Here is an 18,923-nt window from a genome sequence, read left to right on the forward strand (position 1 = left end):
TTTTAATATTAAAGAGTAATCAAGGGAACAAAGGGTATAGCGGTAATCAAAAGAATGTAATCCATGGACAAAGACCAGACATGGAAAACAGACATACACAACAAAGAACATAAAGTAAATAAAATCATACATACAAAGTAACAAAAGTAAATGAGCAACTCGGACTCCACTAAAAACTGCATTCTTTTTATTATCGCTATAACCTTGGTTCCCTTGATTACTCTTTCAAAAAGTCTATTTAGTTGCTTACAGTATAAATTTTAGCTTGCATCATGAACAATTTTAATATTCTTTTAATTCACATTATAATGACGAAAAATAATGGTGAGGGTAAACCTAAAACAATAGTTACTTTCGATATAGTCAGTATCAAAATCGAAAGTAACAATTATTCTTTATCGGTATATATGATCATTTTGATGAGCTTTTATCTAAATAACAAACTGTGTAGTGCTTGACGTCATATTTATTTAAACCTTTAAAAATAGTGTAATAACGTCACAATCACTCCAAATGTTTTGACGGATAGTTTAGAATATACGTATACGAGAGACAGAAAAATATTCGTCAATAAGAACAAAGGAAGAAAGTACATATTACCAATAATTAAACATATTCAATATAATTTCAACACACTTGTCTTTTTAAAATGTTTCTCTGTTGTCAATTATCCTATACTTGTAAGTAATTATATACAGTTCACCGATTGGGGTGTTCAAAAGGACTTCAAAAGGTCACATTTGATAAGACATGTAAAAAAAAACCTCCATGAATACAAAATATAATAAAGATTTATAATAGAACATTTAAAAATATTTACAAACAATCTTTACATTATATTTGTATTATCGCCATTACGATATTTTAAGAACTTTACTATTTTGCTACACTCATAGTAAATTATTTCATGCTGAAAACATAACGTTTTTATTAATTGACTTTGGGGACAATTTTAGGCACTTATTGACAACGGCTCTTTTCGTACAAAAATAAATATATGTTTATCACTTTTAAGCATACGGATAAATTATTTATTTGTCATTCTCTAATGGTGAGATAAAAACGTAAACGTTATTTAGATTATATCCCTTTTTTCGAAATGTATAAGGATCCTAACCACCTTAAGGTAAAATCAAGAAAATGTGTGTCAGCCACAGTGGGTTAAGTTGTTCGACAGAATAGAAAAAATTTGTTTATTTGTTATGTATCTTCGCTTACAAAATGAAAAATGTAATATGTAGAAAGATACCACCCTCTTGACAAGAACCACACAAATCGAGTATCGGGACATCAAATTAGCCTCGTTCATTCTAATATAACATTTCAAACACAACTGTTTAGCTATAAGAATTGTTTAACTATAAGTAAAATATGTTATCCGACCAATATATGATGTGATAATATATGTCCAAGGACAAGTTGAATAGAAAAAGTATTATTTCCCAATGTTTTTTTTTTCTTTTTTGTGATTATTATATAAACTTTCAACAAATTTGTTTAAATGTTATACGATTTAAATGCTCATCATGTGATATTTAAAAAAGGAACGCTTGAGATTATGGTTCTTTAAATATTTATTAAAATATATATTTTAAAGCTCTTATGGCAACCCAAATGCTAACAGATCTTTCGCAAACAGTAGTGACAAATACACAGAAATGTTTAAAGATTGTGACGAGTCTGCGTGACTCTGAGATCATTGTTTTAGATGCAGAAGGTGTAAACATTGGAAAATATGGACCTCTTACATTATTACAGATAGGCACATTTGATAGAAAAGTCCATTTATTTGATATCCAAACGAACAACGAGCTATTTACGAGGGGAAAGCTTAAAGAAATTCTTCAGTCTGAAAATATTACAAAGGTAAAAGCTGTCTAGTACTTTGATACTCTTGAAGGTTTTTGACTCTACACAAAACACAAGGCTAGTTTACATTTAAGTAGCAATCTTTATAAGAATCATGCAAATCAAAACGAAAATGTGATACATTCCAAAAAAGGCTACATATTTTTATTTTTGTAATTAAGTTGTTTATATGTATGCTTTTCATCCATAAATCACATTTTGCATGATTCTTAGCTGGATTGCTACTTCAGTTCTAATGATTTCTCTAATGTGTAAAATTTAGTGTGAATATCATTTACAGACAAAAAACTACAGTAATCATATTGTCTACAATGAGATTTAATCCTGTGAACCTTCTTATTACCAATTTCCGAAAAAAAACTTTATTACATCCAATTATAGCACATTTACTTTCTTTTACTTTTTAGAAGGATGAGGTTAAGATAATCCTTCAATTCAGTATTTTTAAGTAGCACTCCAGCTAAGAATCATGAAAATTGTGATTCATGGTTGAAAAGCTTACATATTTCTATTTTTGATATTTTGTTTTAATTGCCATAGTAACCGGAAATTAACATTCGGTTTTACATATAACCCGTATTCTTTGGAGATAAAGCTTATACAGAATACACAGTAGATTTCAATATTAAGGGAAATAACTCTGTAAATGACACTCAAATACAATAGAATCTATTTAATATTCAATACTGAATATCCCCAAAGAGCAGACAGATTTGAATGAATAATTACACATCTCATAATATAGACCCTTAAAAACAACTTAATTACAAAAATAAAAATATGTAGCCTTTTTTGGGGTGTAGGATATTTTTCAGATTTTGCATGATTCTTACAAAAACAGCCATTTAAGTAGAGATCTGTATGAACTACGGGCTATGATAATTTTGAATGAGTGTCTAGCATGTTTAAAACACATGTACATCAAACAAATGATGCAGACTTGCTTTCATGTACTCATAACAATATATCAATCATTTAAAATAACATATGCTGTAAAATAAAATATGTAGATAAAGAGAGAGTCCTCAAATGTTACTTGTTCAAGGGCATTCTTTCTTTCATAAGAAAATTTAATTTATAAAGGAGACTGATCTTTTGAACTGTATAATCTCTTGAATTAAAATAACTTTCAAAATGGTGAGTTATTTATATACATGTGATGCTTACTGCCTGATTTTATATAGAACGGTTTATGGTGAAATGAAAGTGTGGGTAAATTATACTTAGATTTTGTTTATGGCTCTGTCGTAACCTACCAACGTTTCTTTTATATATATATAAAACTGGTACCGCTGCGACATCTATGGCAACACCGCCTGAACAAAGCAACTCGGCCAGCTAGATTATATAAAAATATATCTCTCGTTGGCCGGGTCATTCCTTCTTGGAGGATAAATCTAGGGCTGTAACTTAGTAAGAGAGACATTCTTACGAGGCAACATTTAGCAGCACATTTTCCTTTCATATGTCTCATATGTTCGTATTCCTTGTAAGCATAATTCTAATACACTTCATTTTTATGAAATTATATAGGAAATAAAGCATTATGTGTACATGTGAATGAAACAAGATTATAATTTCAAGATGTTTGCATAAGAAGATATTTCAATAAAAGCGTTGTTACAGGATAAAAGTATCGGCATCACCAACTGAGCGTACGTACATTTTAACTTCTATGCCAATCTTACTCTTGTTATTATTTTGAGAAATTTTTACTGCAAAAAGAAATACATTTTTGGTGTGTGCTCATGAAAGAGTAATGAAGGGAACCAAGATTCTAGTGGAAATCAAAAGAATGTAATCCAGGGACAAAGACCAGATATAGAAAACAGACAAACACAACAAAGAACGTAAAGTAACTTAAATAATGGATGCCAAGTAACAACAGTATATGAAATTCTGAAAGCACAGCGTTCTTGTAGTAATTATTAAGTGTATGGGGTGATTGATTGTTGGGGTTTAACGCCCGAGCAGCAATATTCCAGCTATATTCAGGCGATGAACATAAAGTTGATGATAAAATGAACATGAAATGATGATGAAATGAAAAATGGGATGGAACTCAAGGATAATGGGTCAACAAATTTTGATTTGATTTGATATTGATATGGTTAAAGAAATAAAATTAAACTTCTTTGATAAAATTTATCTATTTAACAAATCTTTTTGAATAGAATCGAAGGTTTTAAGTATTTTTCACACTTGATAGCACTTAAACATTGAATTCCCGACCCAAAATTACAGTCATCAGATCTTTGGGAATTATAGACAATAATTTTCAAATTTTTTAAGGTTATCCATTCCTGTGCCGGAGACAGTGCTGCCCTCTATCATCAGTTTGGAATTGAACTGACAAATGTATTCGATACATCGGTAAGATTGGCGACGATTTGTACATGAAACTTATCAATCGTTTAATTTCTATGAGGCGTGTTCGAATTCTTGACTTTCACGTGATAAATAAAATAATAGCAATATGGAACTTAAATGAGCATTTAAATAAACTCCCGCGATTCATCATTAACACAATAACCAGATAATGATTATACAAAAAATTGAAATTTATTATCTGCGTATATGTTCACTTGGTCAAAATCCGCGAAAATAAGTACGTTAATAGTTAACGGTTCACAGCTGTAAATAACTACAAATATGTATTTTAGGTTGCGCATCTTCTTCTGGAAGAAACAAAGGGTAGGAAGTTTCCGTCTCCAGCTAAGCTTGAGGTTTTGTGCCAGAAGTATTCTGCAACTTAAGCACACTTAAGCAAAAAGATGCTTCAAAGGTATCTTAAAATGGATTCGGTAAAAATATTGATTATTTGAACTAAAAATAATACACTGATACAACATTTCCTGTTTCATACCTATACCTAAGCTTACACATAAATGATACAGGACGTTTGAAATTGAAGCAGTAAGACGAACGTTATAATTTTGCATTTGCTATTGTAGACGTCCCCTTTCTTAGCGGCTGTATACCATCATCGCAAGCTTATTGGACATTCATCGCACAGCTGATCCTTTAATGTCGAGTCTGTGATCTGTATTTGGACTTTCTCAGTAGAATACGGGTTCTGAGAAATATAAACTTCAAAGCAGGAGTATGTTCATCACTAAGGAAGATTAATGGTCGTCATCATACTTGAGATAACCGATATGAAGTTATTATCCAAGAAATTAAACTACAATCAGTTAATCCCTTGTCTTTGGTTGGTATAGATTTTCAAGCAAACAAATAATTATTCTATAATCTAGCCTTTTAATAATAGAATAAGTGGATGAAAGAGGTTGGCGAACTTTGGACCAGGAGACCACTTAATCGAAAAATGATAGAATATGCCAGCGAAGATATTCTTGTATTAATTCCAGATGTTTATAATACGCTCAAAACGTAAGTTTCAAGTTAAAAGATGTTGCCAATGGTATCTTTAGCTTTGAAATATATTACTATACCGGAGTTGACCTTTTTACAAACATTTACTTTAATTTTTAAAATAAAACGTTATTCTTAAAATCTCAAATTATATTTACCAAGCAATTATATATGATGCCCATGTGTGTCAATATTTCAGTAACTAGTACTTTGTTTACAGAAGAAACTTGGATCAGTTCTTCACGAGTTGAAATACAAAGCATATTGCCTTGATATATCCTGATCAGTCAATACTTTCTAGAATGTGAAATTTTCTTTTGAAAGGTTACTTGAGGAGCAAGATCTAATGGAAATATATAAGCAAAAAGTATACGAGGAAATGAACATAGGCATCAAAGAGGGACTTTGGAAATCTAGACATGAAAGAAATTACTCTATTGCAATGGAAATCATTTCAAATTTTGACAAGAAGTATGCAGCAGATTCAGTTCTTGCGGATATCACGGAAGGAAGAAGATGACAGAAAGGCCTTAGAAAAGGTCCAATATGACGAAGAAGGTCTACCATCACTTGTGAAACGTCTTAAAGACGAGGATATGAAGAAAAGAATGAAAGATATTAGTGATCAGCTCCTTACCAAAGGTGAGGGCTTTGTTCCAACTCATATGGATTCCTGAAAGCGTATCAGTATCATCCAGATGGCAGCATTCAACGCGAGGCAAAACGCCTCAAGGAAGAATTATATAGAATATTCAAAAAAGATATACCAAAGAAATATGACGAAAATACAAGTATCAAAGTAGTCAAGCGGTTTGGAAGGGATGCTTTACAAGATATAAAGCCTGAATCTGAAAATGACAAAAATTATGATAAAGTGGTATTATCACTATACTGGCAGATGCAAATTGAAGATGTAGATAATACAGCACTCCGTCTGCAAACAGAAGGCAAAAATCTAAACATCCATCCTGGAAAATACAAGTGGTTAATGTACAACGTGTTGGGAACGTTCCGCATGAACTTAAGCAGAAAAGCGAAGCACTGGTAAAGAATCTTCATGATATGTTTGGCCGAAAGTGTTTCTTCTAAAATAAACGCAGGAAGTAACTGTTTTATTTCGAAATGTTGGAGTGGAACTTGATTGTGATGACGTGGTGTTCATGGCGCGTTCACATGTTTATAAAGAATAACATTACATTAAAATTTTTCATACAGACAAAAAAATACAATGTTTAAATTATTTTAGTATTTTGTTTCAATGTTTGCTTGTTTGTTTTTGTTGTTTTTTCTTTTTGTTTTTGTATGTGTAGTATTTTGCTCAAACAATACTTTGAATAGAAGAAAAACGGATATTGTGAAACGCAACAAATGCATCAGCGTGTAACCTAAATGCTAAATTAATGTTATTTCTCTGACGTATCAGGTATTAGTTTTTTCTCCAATATGGAACTTTTCTTAAGAGAAAAAAAAACACTTATGTTTTTGTACTGCAAAAAAGATAATCTCTCAATGGCAAATGAGTGGATTGAGTAGGATAATTGTTTCAACTCTACATATTTTGGTGCTTCACTGTCCAAGAATCAGGCCAAATGTGTATAAGGTGTGACAAATAAAGAAAAAAACGCAGAGATTTTATTGCATTATCACAGTATTTATACCTCATAACGTCTAGAAATAGCCAGTAGTAAGTGTTTGTAAACTTTACCTTCTTAAGATATGGAAAAATGGCGGGGAAATGTCCCCACACTTTTTCTCTTTATAAGCGTTCGAAATATATCTACGTCACAGGTGTTTCAAAATAAATTAAAATAGCTTTCTGGTTGTTTTCTTGATGTATTGAATACAATTGAGACAAAAAAGACCAAATTGCCAGATTCTTACACAGAATGGTACTTATATGACATTGGGTTCTTGTATGATGCTACATTTATGTTTCAGTTTTGTGTAATTATTCACTAAATGGTTCATAATTAAACTTTCTTTCCTATTTATTTTCCATCATTACCACAGTTGCCGATGAAACTTACGTGAATGTCATTTCTACTCCCTAGAGAATTTCACTTTTACTACCTAATCTAATACAGATCATTTTTGGAGGTTGAGTATGTTAATAGTAACAAATGATAATTATATATCTTTCTAAGCACTAAAAAAGAGAAAAAGTGACGAAAAATGTTATGAAGAGGAAAACAGGTCTTTACTTTCGACAATTTACGATATTGGAAAGAAGTCCATTTCTTGTACAAAAAAAAGATAAGGAAACAGCCATGGCGAAATTCATTGAAGGAAACGGCACAAAACTATTATAACATTGCAATTAAAAAAAACGGGGAAAAGTAACGAAAACTGAAAAGAAAAAGGATGATCTCCATGAAACCCTATTTTCTATTAGCGCGGTACATGTGGTAATAAGAGCAGGATTTTATGGTTAACCGTGAGACCGTTTCACAAGAAGAGTCATAATTGAGAAATTAAAATTAAATATGAAAATGGTCAAATTGTAAACGATTCAAAAAAGGTATCACAGATGCCATTTTTCTCGACAATGGCAAACGATACTAGATACTTTGTACAAATAATCCACATATCGTAGTGAATACAGAAAAGTAAGCATTTAAACTCTGTTTTAGAATTTAATTTAATAAAAAAAACGATAATTGATAAAGTTGCAGACATAATTATTTGAAAGAATATTTTGCAGTAAAAAGGAATATAACGTATGCTATTATTAAAAATCCATTCTATTAAAAATATACAGAAATAAATAAACAGGCGTTGCACCTTTTCACAACAAAAGACTAATTAAGGAGTAAATCAAAGTACAGGGATATAAGTATACTATATGTTGACTTAAGGATGTAGACTCAGGGTAAGGGAAAAAATTCTCACAAATCATTTGAACGTTTGTATTCAGTATTTTACATCAATCTCATGTAAGCATCAAAGTAACTTGAACTGATTTTATTCTGTTTCAAATGACAGTTTGATAGGCTTTGGTTAAATTGAATATGATACAAACACATCACTAATTTCTAGAGTTATGTCCCTTACCCTAGGTCTACCTCCTTAAATGTATGAACAAGTTTGTGGAACTTAACTTTTATGACAATACATTATATCTTTATTCAAGGGGGCCTGGAAGAGGTCATAGGTGTCAAATTACAACACTTCATCAACTAGAGGACTTTTATGAAGCTATGGACAAAAACTTCTATGTATGTGCCCTAACTGTTATTTTAATAGCTTCTACTGACATCTCTATCCCCATCCACAATGAAACACTACTAGACAAATTGTATGTGTTGAGTGTTTTTTGTCTAATCTTACTCGAATTATTGAGAACATCTCTTAGAGTTAAAGCGACGACAGCCTATAGATGTAACATTAGCCTAAACTTTAGCCTTTAATTATGCAATGTTTTTAATGTAAGACATATTTTCTACTTTTAAAGATTGCAGACCCTAGAAATAAGGTGATTACAATTTCTTGTTTTTTTTGTCATCTTGATTATAAAGCTGTGAGGTCTACTCTTGAAAATGAATCTATAAAATTTAAACTTACAAAGTGGTTCAGGTATAACAAAATATTGAAAACCTATTTCATTATTTTGATATGGTAAGAATGTCATAGATAAACTATGTATTCATATAAATAATATAGGTTTTTCATGTGAATTTACTGTGCAACTCACTGGAATAAAATCGATTATCAGTTAAACTTAGTTGTCACATCAAAAATATTTTCATAAAGGCATATAACAAATTCGATATATTTAATATATTGATAATATCAAGTTCTCTCCTATGACTCGGCATTTCTCGAGTGAACAAATATGAAAAAGGAAAAACACATAGAAAAAGTAATATGCATGTATGTGTTTCGTATATGAGGATTATTTATTCATCCACTCTTTTGGCAAAAGATAGATTGCCTTTCCGTCATGTTAGAATACAGCAGACATTAGTCATTGAAGCCTTTTTTTATCATAAATAAATAATCATGCATTCCGGATATCTTTTTCACTTTAAAAATAATTGTAAATCTGTCGTTTAATATATTGGATATACCTTATAAATGAAATACAAATTATTCGCTATGCAGTTGGGCATCTCTGTGACAGCCTACAGCCTCCCAAACCATTTCAGGACTAAAATTGGGGGATATTTATTAAAAGAGATCAACTCAGTCCAAGATTTTCAAGAAATGTCTATGCTCCCGCAGACAAATCATCACTTGCAGTATTCAAACTTATAAAATGCTTTTAACATTTCCCGATTATGCATAATTTGCTTATTAAATATTTACCGTTAATTGTCCTTACCTAAATAGTACATTTATGTGGACAAAGCGAGACAATCCCGGTGTTTGTCAATGCATAAACATTGTATGCTTAAAAAATAATAAGTTCCTATTATAACATATGTTTTCAGTTTCTATATATTTTATTTGTTGTGCAGCTTAATATGGTGATAGGAATGTCTGTTTTTTTTTCTTTCTTTCCTCTCGTCTGTACTTCCTTTCACCCGTCTGTAATTCCTTTCACCCGTCTGTACTTCCTTTCACCCGTCTGTAATTCCTTCCTTGCGTTACTCCCTGTATACCGCTATATGAAGTTTAATGAAACTATCATAGAATCTTCAAAACATATTGCTTTTGTGCACATCCTACTTTAAATTTTCAATATAAATCGATTTGAAGGTCTAATGAATTATGTCTTCAATTGGGAAATAGGGGTATCACAATTTTTCTACTTCTTAATTGTGTGAATGCACTTCTATTCTGTTTCGTTTTATTTTTTATTTGATCTGCTTAAACGCATTAGAAAGCTAATTTTGTAGTGTTCTAAATGTACTGAATTCATATAAAAATGTTGCAAGATGTATTTATTCACTGTTAACAGAGAGTATTGCATATATAGTGAAAGAATATTTGATAGTAAATATACTTATTTAAAAACATATACATTACAGAAATACTTGTAGCAAGTTTATCGTACTCTAATCTTATTTATTCCTTATTTGTCACAACAATGTAAATGTTAATAGAGATAAAAGTATTATAATCACATGTTAGCAAGCTTACACGATTTGTTTAATTTATTCAGATCTGTGTTCCAAAACAACATAGATTACTAAAAGTTGTTTTTTTTAAAGCACAACTAAAGTAGAAATGAAATTGATGATATAACTCTTTGGTAACAGTAATGGATTAGATGAACATTTTCTTTAATCATAGCAATCGCTTTCTTTGCTAAATATCATAATATCAGATGTTGTGTCACCAACTTCAGAATAAGTTGATTGAAAAGCACTGCGTAAAATGTAAAGATACAACTTGTTAATTTCAAATAGCTTTGAAAAACCGTCAATCGTGACAAAACAATTGAGCAAGAAAATAAATAATCTAGACAATTGCACTCTGCATGATTTATAATCTGCCAGGGATTTCGGCTTGTTTTTCTCTATAAAAGCAACATTGATTATTTAATGGTTGCAATATCGGATGACTTCTCGTGATTCTTAGTCTTTTCCCAGTTTAGACCGCTCTTAAATGCAGTTGGTACAATCTTTTTCGTTAACATAAGCATCATTAAAAGAGATTCATTTCAATTGCTAACGTTACGTAATATGTGTCCTGTGTAAAACGATAAAACATTTTAGGGCATCGAAAATTGTGTTCATAAACAGAAAATAAAGTGAAAAAAAATGCTTTATTGATAACAACAGATTACTTGTTTTATCTACCATTGTGGCAGATGTTGAGTGAATATTAGGCCAAAATGTAATAGAAAAGGTTGCTAAACGTTCAGAACATGATTTGTTGGAAAGTTGTGTGCTCTATTTTCATATTTTGTTCTAGTACACATAGATATAGTGCTCATAGGCTATAGTAAATCGAATATGCGAAACACTAAGACTTCCTAATTTGTTAAAAACAACATTGGGAATTGCTAGAAATTACGATTAATCATTTAGTCCGTAAATTGATGATATGTTCAATTGCCGCTTTCAATTTGTCGAGTTGTTCTGATACTAACGACTATACCACCTTGTTTTTTTGAAATGATAGAATCCTTCCACGCAGAATGATAGTTAATTTTGATAGTGAGGTTATTCATTGCACTATTTTTGTTACAATAACGATAGAATTCTCCCACGCAGAATGATAGATATTTTTTAAAAAATAAGGTTGTTAACGTTACAATGACGATCAGCTTTATTTTCAAAGCTCCCTTTGGTTTCATATATAATGTTAATGTGATGCCATTTAAATCTACTCTTTTGTGCCATTCAAAGCAGAAAAAAATTGTTATTTGATGAAGTTTTGTCATTTTTTTTATATTTATGGTTGTATCTCTATATTTCTATTTTGGAAAAGATTTTTTTAATCACTTCGCCTTTAAAAGAAGACTTTGTTTGTCTTAATTATATAGATTATTTCAATTTGATCAAAAGTACTTTTCACCAATACAGTAAAATGAATTGTTCAGAAGAGTAATAACAGTGTTACCGAAGTGATATAATCTATGCAATAGTCAAAAAGAAAAGTCGAAATGGGAAGTCCATGTAAAATACTGTTAAAGAATCATTATTCGTGGGGTACCACTTTTCATGAATTTCGTGGGTTTGGTAAACCACGAAATTTAGTTCCCAATGAAAAGGAAATTTTCCATTCGTTTGTATGATAGAGTTGTTCAATCTATGAATACAAGAATCCGCGAACTGATCAGTATCCCCTAAACCACGAAAATTGCTACCCACGAACAATGTACTTTCACACTAAAAGAAACAAAGAAGAAAATGCAAACACAATGAGGACATAAACTTTTATAAACAGAACCTTAAATGATCTAGACACAGGTCTAAACTTGACACTTATATATCATCTCAAGTATAGGTTTAACCTAGGTAAACATGATACATGTCTAAATGGCACTAATTTCAAGTAGGGTTCTGTTTAGACAGCTTTCACTACACAAACTAAAAACTAAACTGAGGAACTTACTTGAACTATCCTTTAAATGCAACAGTATAGCAAAGTAAGTAAGGAGGCGTACTGGTCAGTGTTGGAAAAAAAATCCGGTCTCCACAATAAAACGGTCAAAAGTATTTAGTTACGATTAGTGTCATGTGTTTAAATGACATACAGGGACAATACTCATTGTGCTGTTTTTTTTTTTTGTTGTTGTTTTAGATTTTTTGAAACAAATATTATATATGATATTTTTAATTCATGAGCGTGCATATAGCCTACATTTACACTTTTTGGAATATTCTCGGTACTTTCAACTCGCAGTTCGTGCTAGTGAGGATACAAATTTGTTTCATGGATCAAAATATTTTGCGCTAACGATCCTTAGCTGTAAACCTGAAAATCAATATCAAACATCAGAATGAGTTCTTTAAACACATATAAGCATGCAACACAAAAAGAGAAAAACGTATAAATGAATCGTGCAATGTTTCCCTTAGGATTAAGCTTCAAGAATTTAAGTTTGACTTTATGGACTTTCAACATAGATATTGATGCGACAGTATTACTTTATTTTGTCCATGGTCGTAAAATGTAGATCAATGTAACACCATTTCTTCGAAAGCAATAATAGGTAATAGTAAAACAGCAAATGTTGTAATAGACTAGTCGGTATAACTAGTCTTTTACCACATAAATGATCTTTTGTAAGTCGTTAAAGGCTAATCAGCGTTTCGTTATTTCTCCCGCAACCATGATATTCTGTTATCTGAAACGTCGCTCAGAATCACAGACTTCGAGAGCTGATCAATGTCACGCAATTTCATCCACTACGATGGCATCTTGTCAACTTAATTACCCAATGTCAAGGTTGTTGAAGGCCGGAGTGTGTCAATGGCGACACCTGTCGTTAACGTTATTTTTACAATTAGCTGTGTTTAAATTGTACATATATATATACGTCTCAGAATGTGACGACTCTATTCGCTACACTGCTCCATCGGTTTAAATTGATACATGGAAGATAAATAAACGTATAGAAAGGTCTGAAAATTTTCCAACGATGTTGGGAATTTTTCAGACCTTTCTATATATATATGAATTCCTTAAAATAATCAACTGCTTTTCTTTACAATTTATGTGGTTTGCATACTTGAAAACATATGTTATTCCGTGGAACATTTGCATTTTGTATTGAATAGATCGATCTGCGGATATAATAACCATATCTTTCTTTATAATTGATATAATAAATCCATATGCAAGTGTTGAAGTTACTCACAGATGTAGGATGCTGATGGTACATTATCTTGAATCCTTAGAGTCAGGATAATTGATCATTCTGAAATCCGCTGAACAAATGCAAATGAAGTGTTATTATACAATATATCAAAACGATTGTTTTCAAATGGAAACAATCATCGAAACATCCAATCTGAGTTCAGGAAATTGACTCTTACGAAGAAAAAATAACTAGTAATAAACTCATAATTTGTACTGAAAAAAAAGCAAATAAGGGTAACAACAAAATTTCCGAAACTTAATTCGATCCATAATCAAGCCCAAATTAAACCTGTTAAAATAAATAATAAACTATCTAAGAAACGCTTGCATATTTGCACTGATTTCTAAATTACAATGATTTTGATCAATACGTATTTATTGGGGTTTGTTTGCATTATGATTACAATACTAGTTATTTAACCTCAAACAATTTTTTTTTCTTTTAGTCTCATTGGTTCACATTTCAGATGGCATCAAAGATAACCCATCCAGACAGTTAGAAGGGCATCGGTATTTATATATGTAACAATATTAAAATAGTCCAAAAACAATTTGAATCAAAGTATATATGGTACATGTAAAACTACTTTGTAGGTTACAAGGTTGATGTCTAGGAGAAAAAGCTCTGCCGTCAACGGTTCATCGACCAAGAATAAACCAAGACCGTAAATGCTCGAGACAAACTGTAAGTATACTGCATATGCTTGGAAAAGTAATTCGAAACATCAGTGTCCAAAACCAATCATCTTAGAAGGGAAATCAAAGGAACCACGGGTTTCAACCCATTACAAGGAAAACGGCCAGACAAAAAAAAACCTCACATGACAAATAACATGAAATAACCAACAATAACACGCATATAGAAACAAAACAATGATTGGGAGCATTTCCTAGGTGCACTTGAAGTGTGAGCGACCTCTGTTTTTCTAGAATGGAGAATGGAAAAATACTTGGACAAATGATTTTGTTTATGATTTTTAAAAAAACAGAAAAACCTTATAATAGGACCACAAAAATAAATAAAAGAAAAATTGACTCAAATACTATTGATTAAAAATGATACAAAATAGAATAATGTGGAAAACAAATGAAACACACATTTAGAACATAGGATGTTTACTATGAATTGAAATGTTTTTGTTTCATTTTATTCATTTTTTGTTATCAGTACAAGAATTTTGTATTTACTGATGAAAAGGATGTTTCACAATCGATGAGTAAAAAAGACAATGAAAAGCTCTACTAATTATCTCTTTGTCTGTTACACTGTGCATACCAAAATTCACATATTTTTTCATCTGGGAGCTACAACTATACCTGTCTCAAGCGACAAACCCAAATGACTTTTATATGCATGCAATATTTTTTGCGAAGTAAATAACAAACACTTAGAAAGAATTTTCAAATATTTTGTGCAAATGTAAACCAATATCTTCCACAATTTAAAATATTGCAATTGAATCCGTAGTAATGAAAAATTGTTTTGAAATGAAGAACTACGCATGACGTAAGTTGACAAATTAAAAATTTATATCGTTTCTCCGAGAATTAATGCAAACATATTTATATCTAATAAATCAAACTTGCATGCAAGTGGAATGGCTTGGAAATATTAATGGTCTGCATTTTAGACAGTTATGCCAGACTTAATGTACAAATTAAAAATTGATCTCGTCCTTCATTGGAATACAGCATTATGAAACATATCCAATAATTTGTTTCTATACATAAGGAAAAAATTCTCGTCTTCTGTTAAGACAGCTGTAACCTCCTTGATGAACTGATCTTGTTTTCCGAATCGAAAATTGATCAGTTTTAAATTTAGAATAGAAATAATTCTTCATCGGATCACACGCTCTTGTATCAAGCATAGTTTATCTTTCGCTATGATCTAATCCGTGGATTTGTCTTTTTATGATCAAAAGAAGCTTGCTATAAGCCAAGCCACAAATTAGTGTTGGCGCCTACACAGACCATATTATGACATCGATTTTTTATTTTTCAATTTGTGTTTCCTCGTGATTTGCTATGTGTCGTCTGCTGAATGAAGATGGATTACGTTATCCTGAATATAAGTGGGACAATATTTCGTCTGCACAAGAATACCTTCTGTCGTCTGCCGTCACATTGTTTTGAAAATAGTGCGTCAAGGTCACAAAAATATGACGACAAAGACACAAGTGAAGAATACTATCTTGAACGACATGCAGATAGCTTTACATCAATTGTGTGGTTCTACACTAACGGCGAGCTGCATATGCCATCGTCTGTCTGTCCGTCTATATTCTGTCGTGAATTACAATTCTGGCAAATTGACGAGAGTAAAATGTCTAGATGTTGTTACATGAAATATGTGTCATTCTTTGAGGATCAAGCGTTGCTTAAAACTTTTGAAGAGGAGGAAATGAAAGCTATCAGATCAGGGAAAGTACTACGACCTTCTAATAGCAAATGGGAATATTTTAGACGTAAAGTTTGGCGAGTTTTGGATGATCCCATGTCGTCACTCCTAGCAAAGGTAGTATAACTTAAATCTTGTCTGAAAACCCGTTTTGCATCAGATTTGTAATCAACCTTAATCATTTGTCGGTTCCCTTTGATTCTAGGGGATTTTGACTGCTAAGTTTGGGTTGTTTGTTTTTAAATGCTCGTTCAGAAATCCTTCAATGGATTGATGCCCTAATAACGAAGGTGTTTTAGTATACAAACACTTACAGAGACATGTGCGACAATTTTGAAAAGGACAAATATATAAAAAAGTAATAAAATGAAACACTTATTTAAGGAAATAAGTAACAAAAGATCTTTGCTCTTTATGTACTAGTATTACTTACTAAAACAACACATATATACATCAAACTTTGTGATCTCCAATTGAGTTGTGCTGTATGTCATGTATTAGAAATTGGGGCGTTTAAAAGGATTAAAAGGCTTGAATCAAGCAGATTTTGCATGATGACAATTGTCTTAACCTAACCCTGATTGTCCCAAAGACCTGTCTACAGAATGTATAATCTTAAGGAGGTAGACCTGGGCTAAGGGACATTTAATCTTGAAATCAATGATATGTTTGCATCATATTTAATTTTACCAAAGCCTATAAGGCTTTCATATGAAACAATGAAATTTATCCAAATTACTTTGATGCTTACATGAAATTAATGTAAAATGCTTAATACAAACGTTCCAGTAATTTGTTAGAGTTGTGTCCCTAACCTTAGGTCTATTTTCTTAAGTATTTTTGTCATTTCAATTCAGTGTATTTGAACTTGTGCAGTCCGAACACCTGCCATTACCAAACAAATTTTGGACTTTCGGTTAAGACAAGTTTCACTGTACTCTGCTATTAATGAAAATCAGTTTCTTGGCAGCAGCTTCTATCGATTTAACATCAGTTTTGGTTGTAAGGATCTTTTTTAAAATCAAAACCACAATGGTTATTGTTCTATGTAAAATGAAATATCGAGAATATAATACACTCACCAGTTTTTGTCAATTCAAAAATCTGTCAAACCAGAATTTGTCACGCTTAAGTGAAATCTGTCAATTTTGTTGTTAATTGAAACTTGAAGCTAGTCTTAATAAAAATATCTACAAACATCTGCAAAGAGTAATCAAGTGAAACAAGGTTATAGCGGTAATCAAAAGAATATATTCCAGGGACAAAGACCCGACATGGAAAAAAAAGACCAACAAAGAACACAAAGTAACTAAACTCATACACACAAAGCAACAAAAGCAAATGAGCAACTCGGACTCCACTAAAAACTGGGAGCATGGACCAGGTGCACCGGAAGTGTAAGCGTCCTCGAAACACCCATCGAGTTGTGCAAATGAAGGATAATAACAAAATTACCAATCTGACAATAGTCAAAAGGAAGGTCTGTATAACAAATGGCAATATCAGGGAAAACGCTTGACTTTTTACAGGCATTTCCAAAATGAAAGATACGTTTGGCCAGCCTCTCTAGCGCACTAAACCTACCGCTTACATTACCGTTCAGTTTTTCATAAACATTTGTATTTCAAGGATAATGACAGTCAATGCAAAGAGTAAAACAGTGGTATTTTTCCAGATTGTACAAATCTCATGATATATCCTGTTTCTGATATTATGGTATAGGAGTGTCAACAGTTTTCTGATTTTACAATATGAGTGTAAACAGTGGCCATTATTTCTTATTCCTAAAAATACCAGAGTTCATTTGTGTCCATTATATCCTGTTCCCGACATTAATATGGTATAGTTTCCTGAGAATATCTAAACTTAACAGTATTCATAATTTCTAGAAATTTGAAAAGTCTCAGTTTATCAGCACTCATAATTTCCTTAGATTGAAAATACTACTACGTAACATTGTCAATAACTTCTTAGAAATCGATGGTAAAGGAAAACTATTGACCAAACGTTACGACAAACGTCATGACTTTTCGTTCAGAATTGTCAACTTTCCTTTCATCGGTGGCAACATCCCTTCGGCTCCTGCGTACGGAGTGTTCATATCACAACTCATACGTTATGCCAGAGCTTGCCGAGACTGCGCAGACTTTTTGTATCGCGCTGGAACTCTGACGGATGGGCTTCTGGAACAGGGTTATGTTGCTACAAGATTGAAGTCATCACTACAGAAGTTTTATGGTCGTCATCATGAACTCGTTATGGTGTATCCATCAGCATCATGAAAACTGATGTATTCAACGGGTCAAAGTTTTCCTTTCCTCGTTTGTCTACCCCGAACTTGACTTTTTATGAGCGACTCGGCGGGTGTTTCTAGAAAAGCAGAGGACGCTTACCCTACCGGTGCACCTGGTCTATGCTCCCAGTTTTTAGTGGAGTCCGAGTTACTCATTTGCTTTTGTTGCTTTGTGTGTATGATTTTAGTTACTTAGTGGTCTTTGTTGGTCTTTTTTTCCATGTCGGGTCTTTTTCCCTGGAATACATTCTTTTGATTACCGCTATAACCTTTGTATGTATGATTTTAGTTATTTTATGTTCTTTGTTTTGTATGTCTGTTTTCCATGGCTGGTCTTTGTCCCTAGATTACATTCTTTTGATTACCGCTATAACCTTTGTTCCATTGATTACTCTTAAATAAGACAAAAGTATAGCCGCGTGAAAACAGTGAAACCTGTCTACCTCGAACATTTTTGGGCTTCAAAATTATTTTGGTTTAGACAGGTGTTCAGCTTACCATAGTCCAAAATACGTTCAAATTGATGAAGGGAATTTTAAAAAGTGTTGGGTATTGGCAGGATTTTGGATAACACGAAATTCGGTTGAAAGAAATTTCATACTACATGTACCCTGTATTTGACAATAGTTTTCTTGATTAGACTATACCAGGGAATAGCGTGTCCAAACTTAACAGATTTTAATGTTTCCTAATTGTTTTGTTTCTCTGTAAGTTGACGTTATGTCAATA

The 18,923-nt window shown here is 31.9% G+C and overlaps 1 protein-coding gene and 1 pseudogene across 2 annotated transcripts in view; both read left to right on the forward strand.

The window, feature by feature from the left end:
• The first annotated feature begins 1,400 nt into the window (after positions 1 to 1,400).
• LOC148601256 (uncharacterized) lies at positions 1,401 to 6,686 on the forward strand (annotated as a pseudogene). The gene is made up of 5 exons (XR_015917172.1): positions 1,401 to 1,866; positions 4,162 to 4,242; positions 4,533 to 4,654; positions 5,141 to 5,262; positions 5,569 to 6,686. The product of XR_015917172.1 is annotated as an uncharacterized LOC148601256 (transcript).
• An 8,731-nt stretch (positions 6,687 to 15,417) lies between these two features.
• The window catches only part of LOC148601257 (potassium voltage-gated channel protein egl-36-like), a 32,364-nt gene continuing 28,858 nt past the window's right edge, over positions 15,418 to 18,923 (forward strand). The window contains exon 1 of the mRNA XM_088555916.1: positions 15,418 to 16,018. Coding sequence (XP_088412042.1) covers positions 15,545 to 16,018 — 474 coding nt within the window. The 5' untranslated portion in view covers positions 15,418 to 15,544. The remainder of the gene's footprint in view (positions 16,019 to 18,923) is intronic.

The sequence above is a fragment of the Perna viridis genome, chromosome 12, assembly GCF_037379345.1.
Source record: "Perna viridis isolate PV_CMFRI_1.1 ecotype Kerala chromosome 12, ASM3737934v1, whole genome shotgun sequence".
Taxonomy (NCBI): Eukaryota; Metazoa; Mollusca; class Bivalvia; order Mytilida; family Mytilidae; genus Perna; species Perna viridis.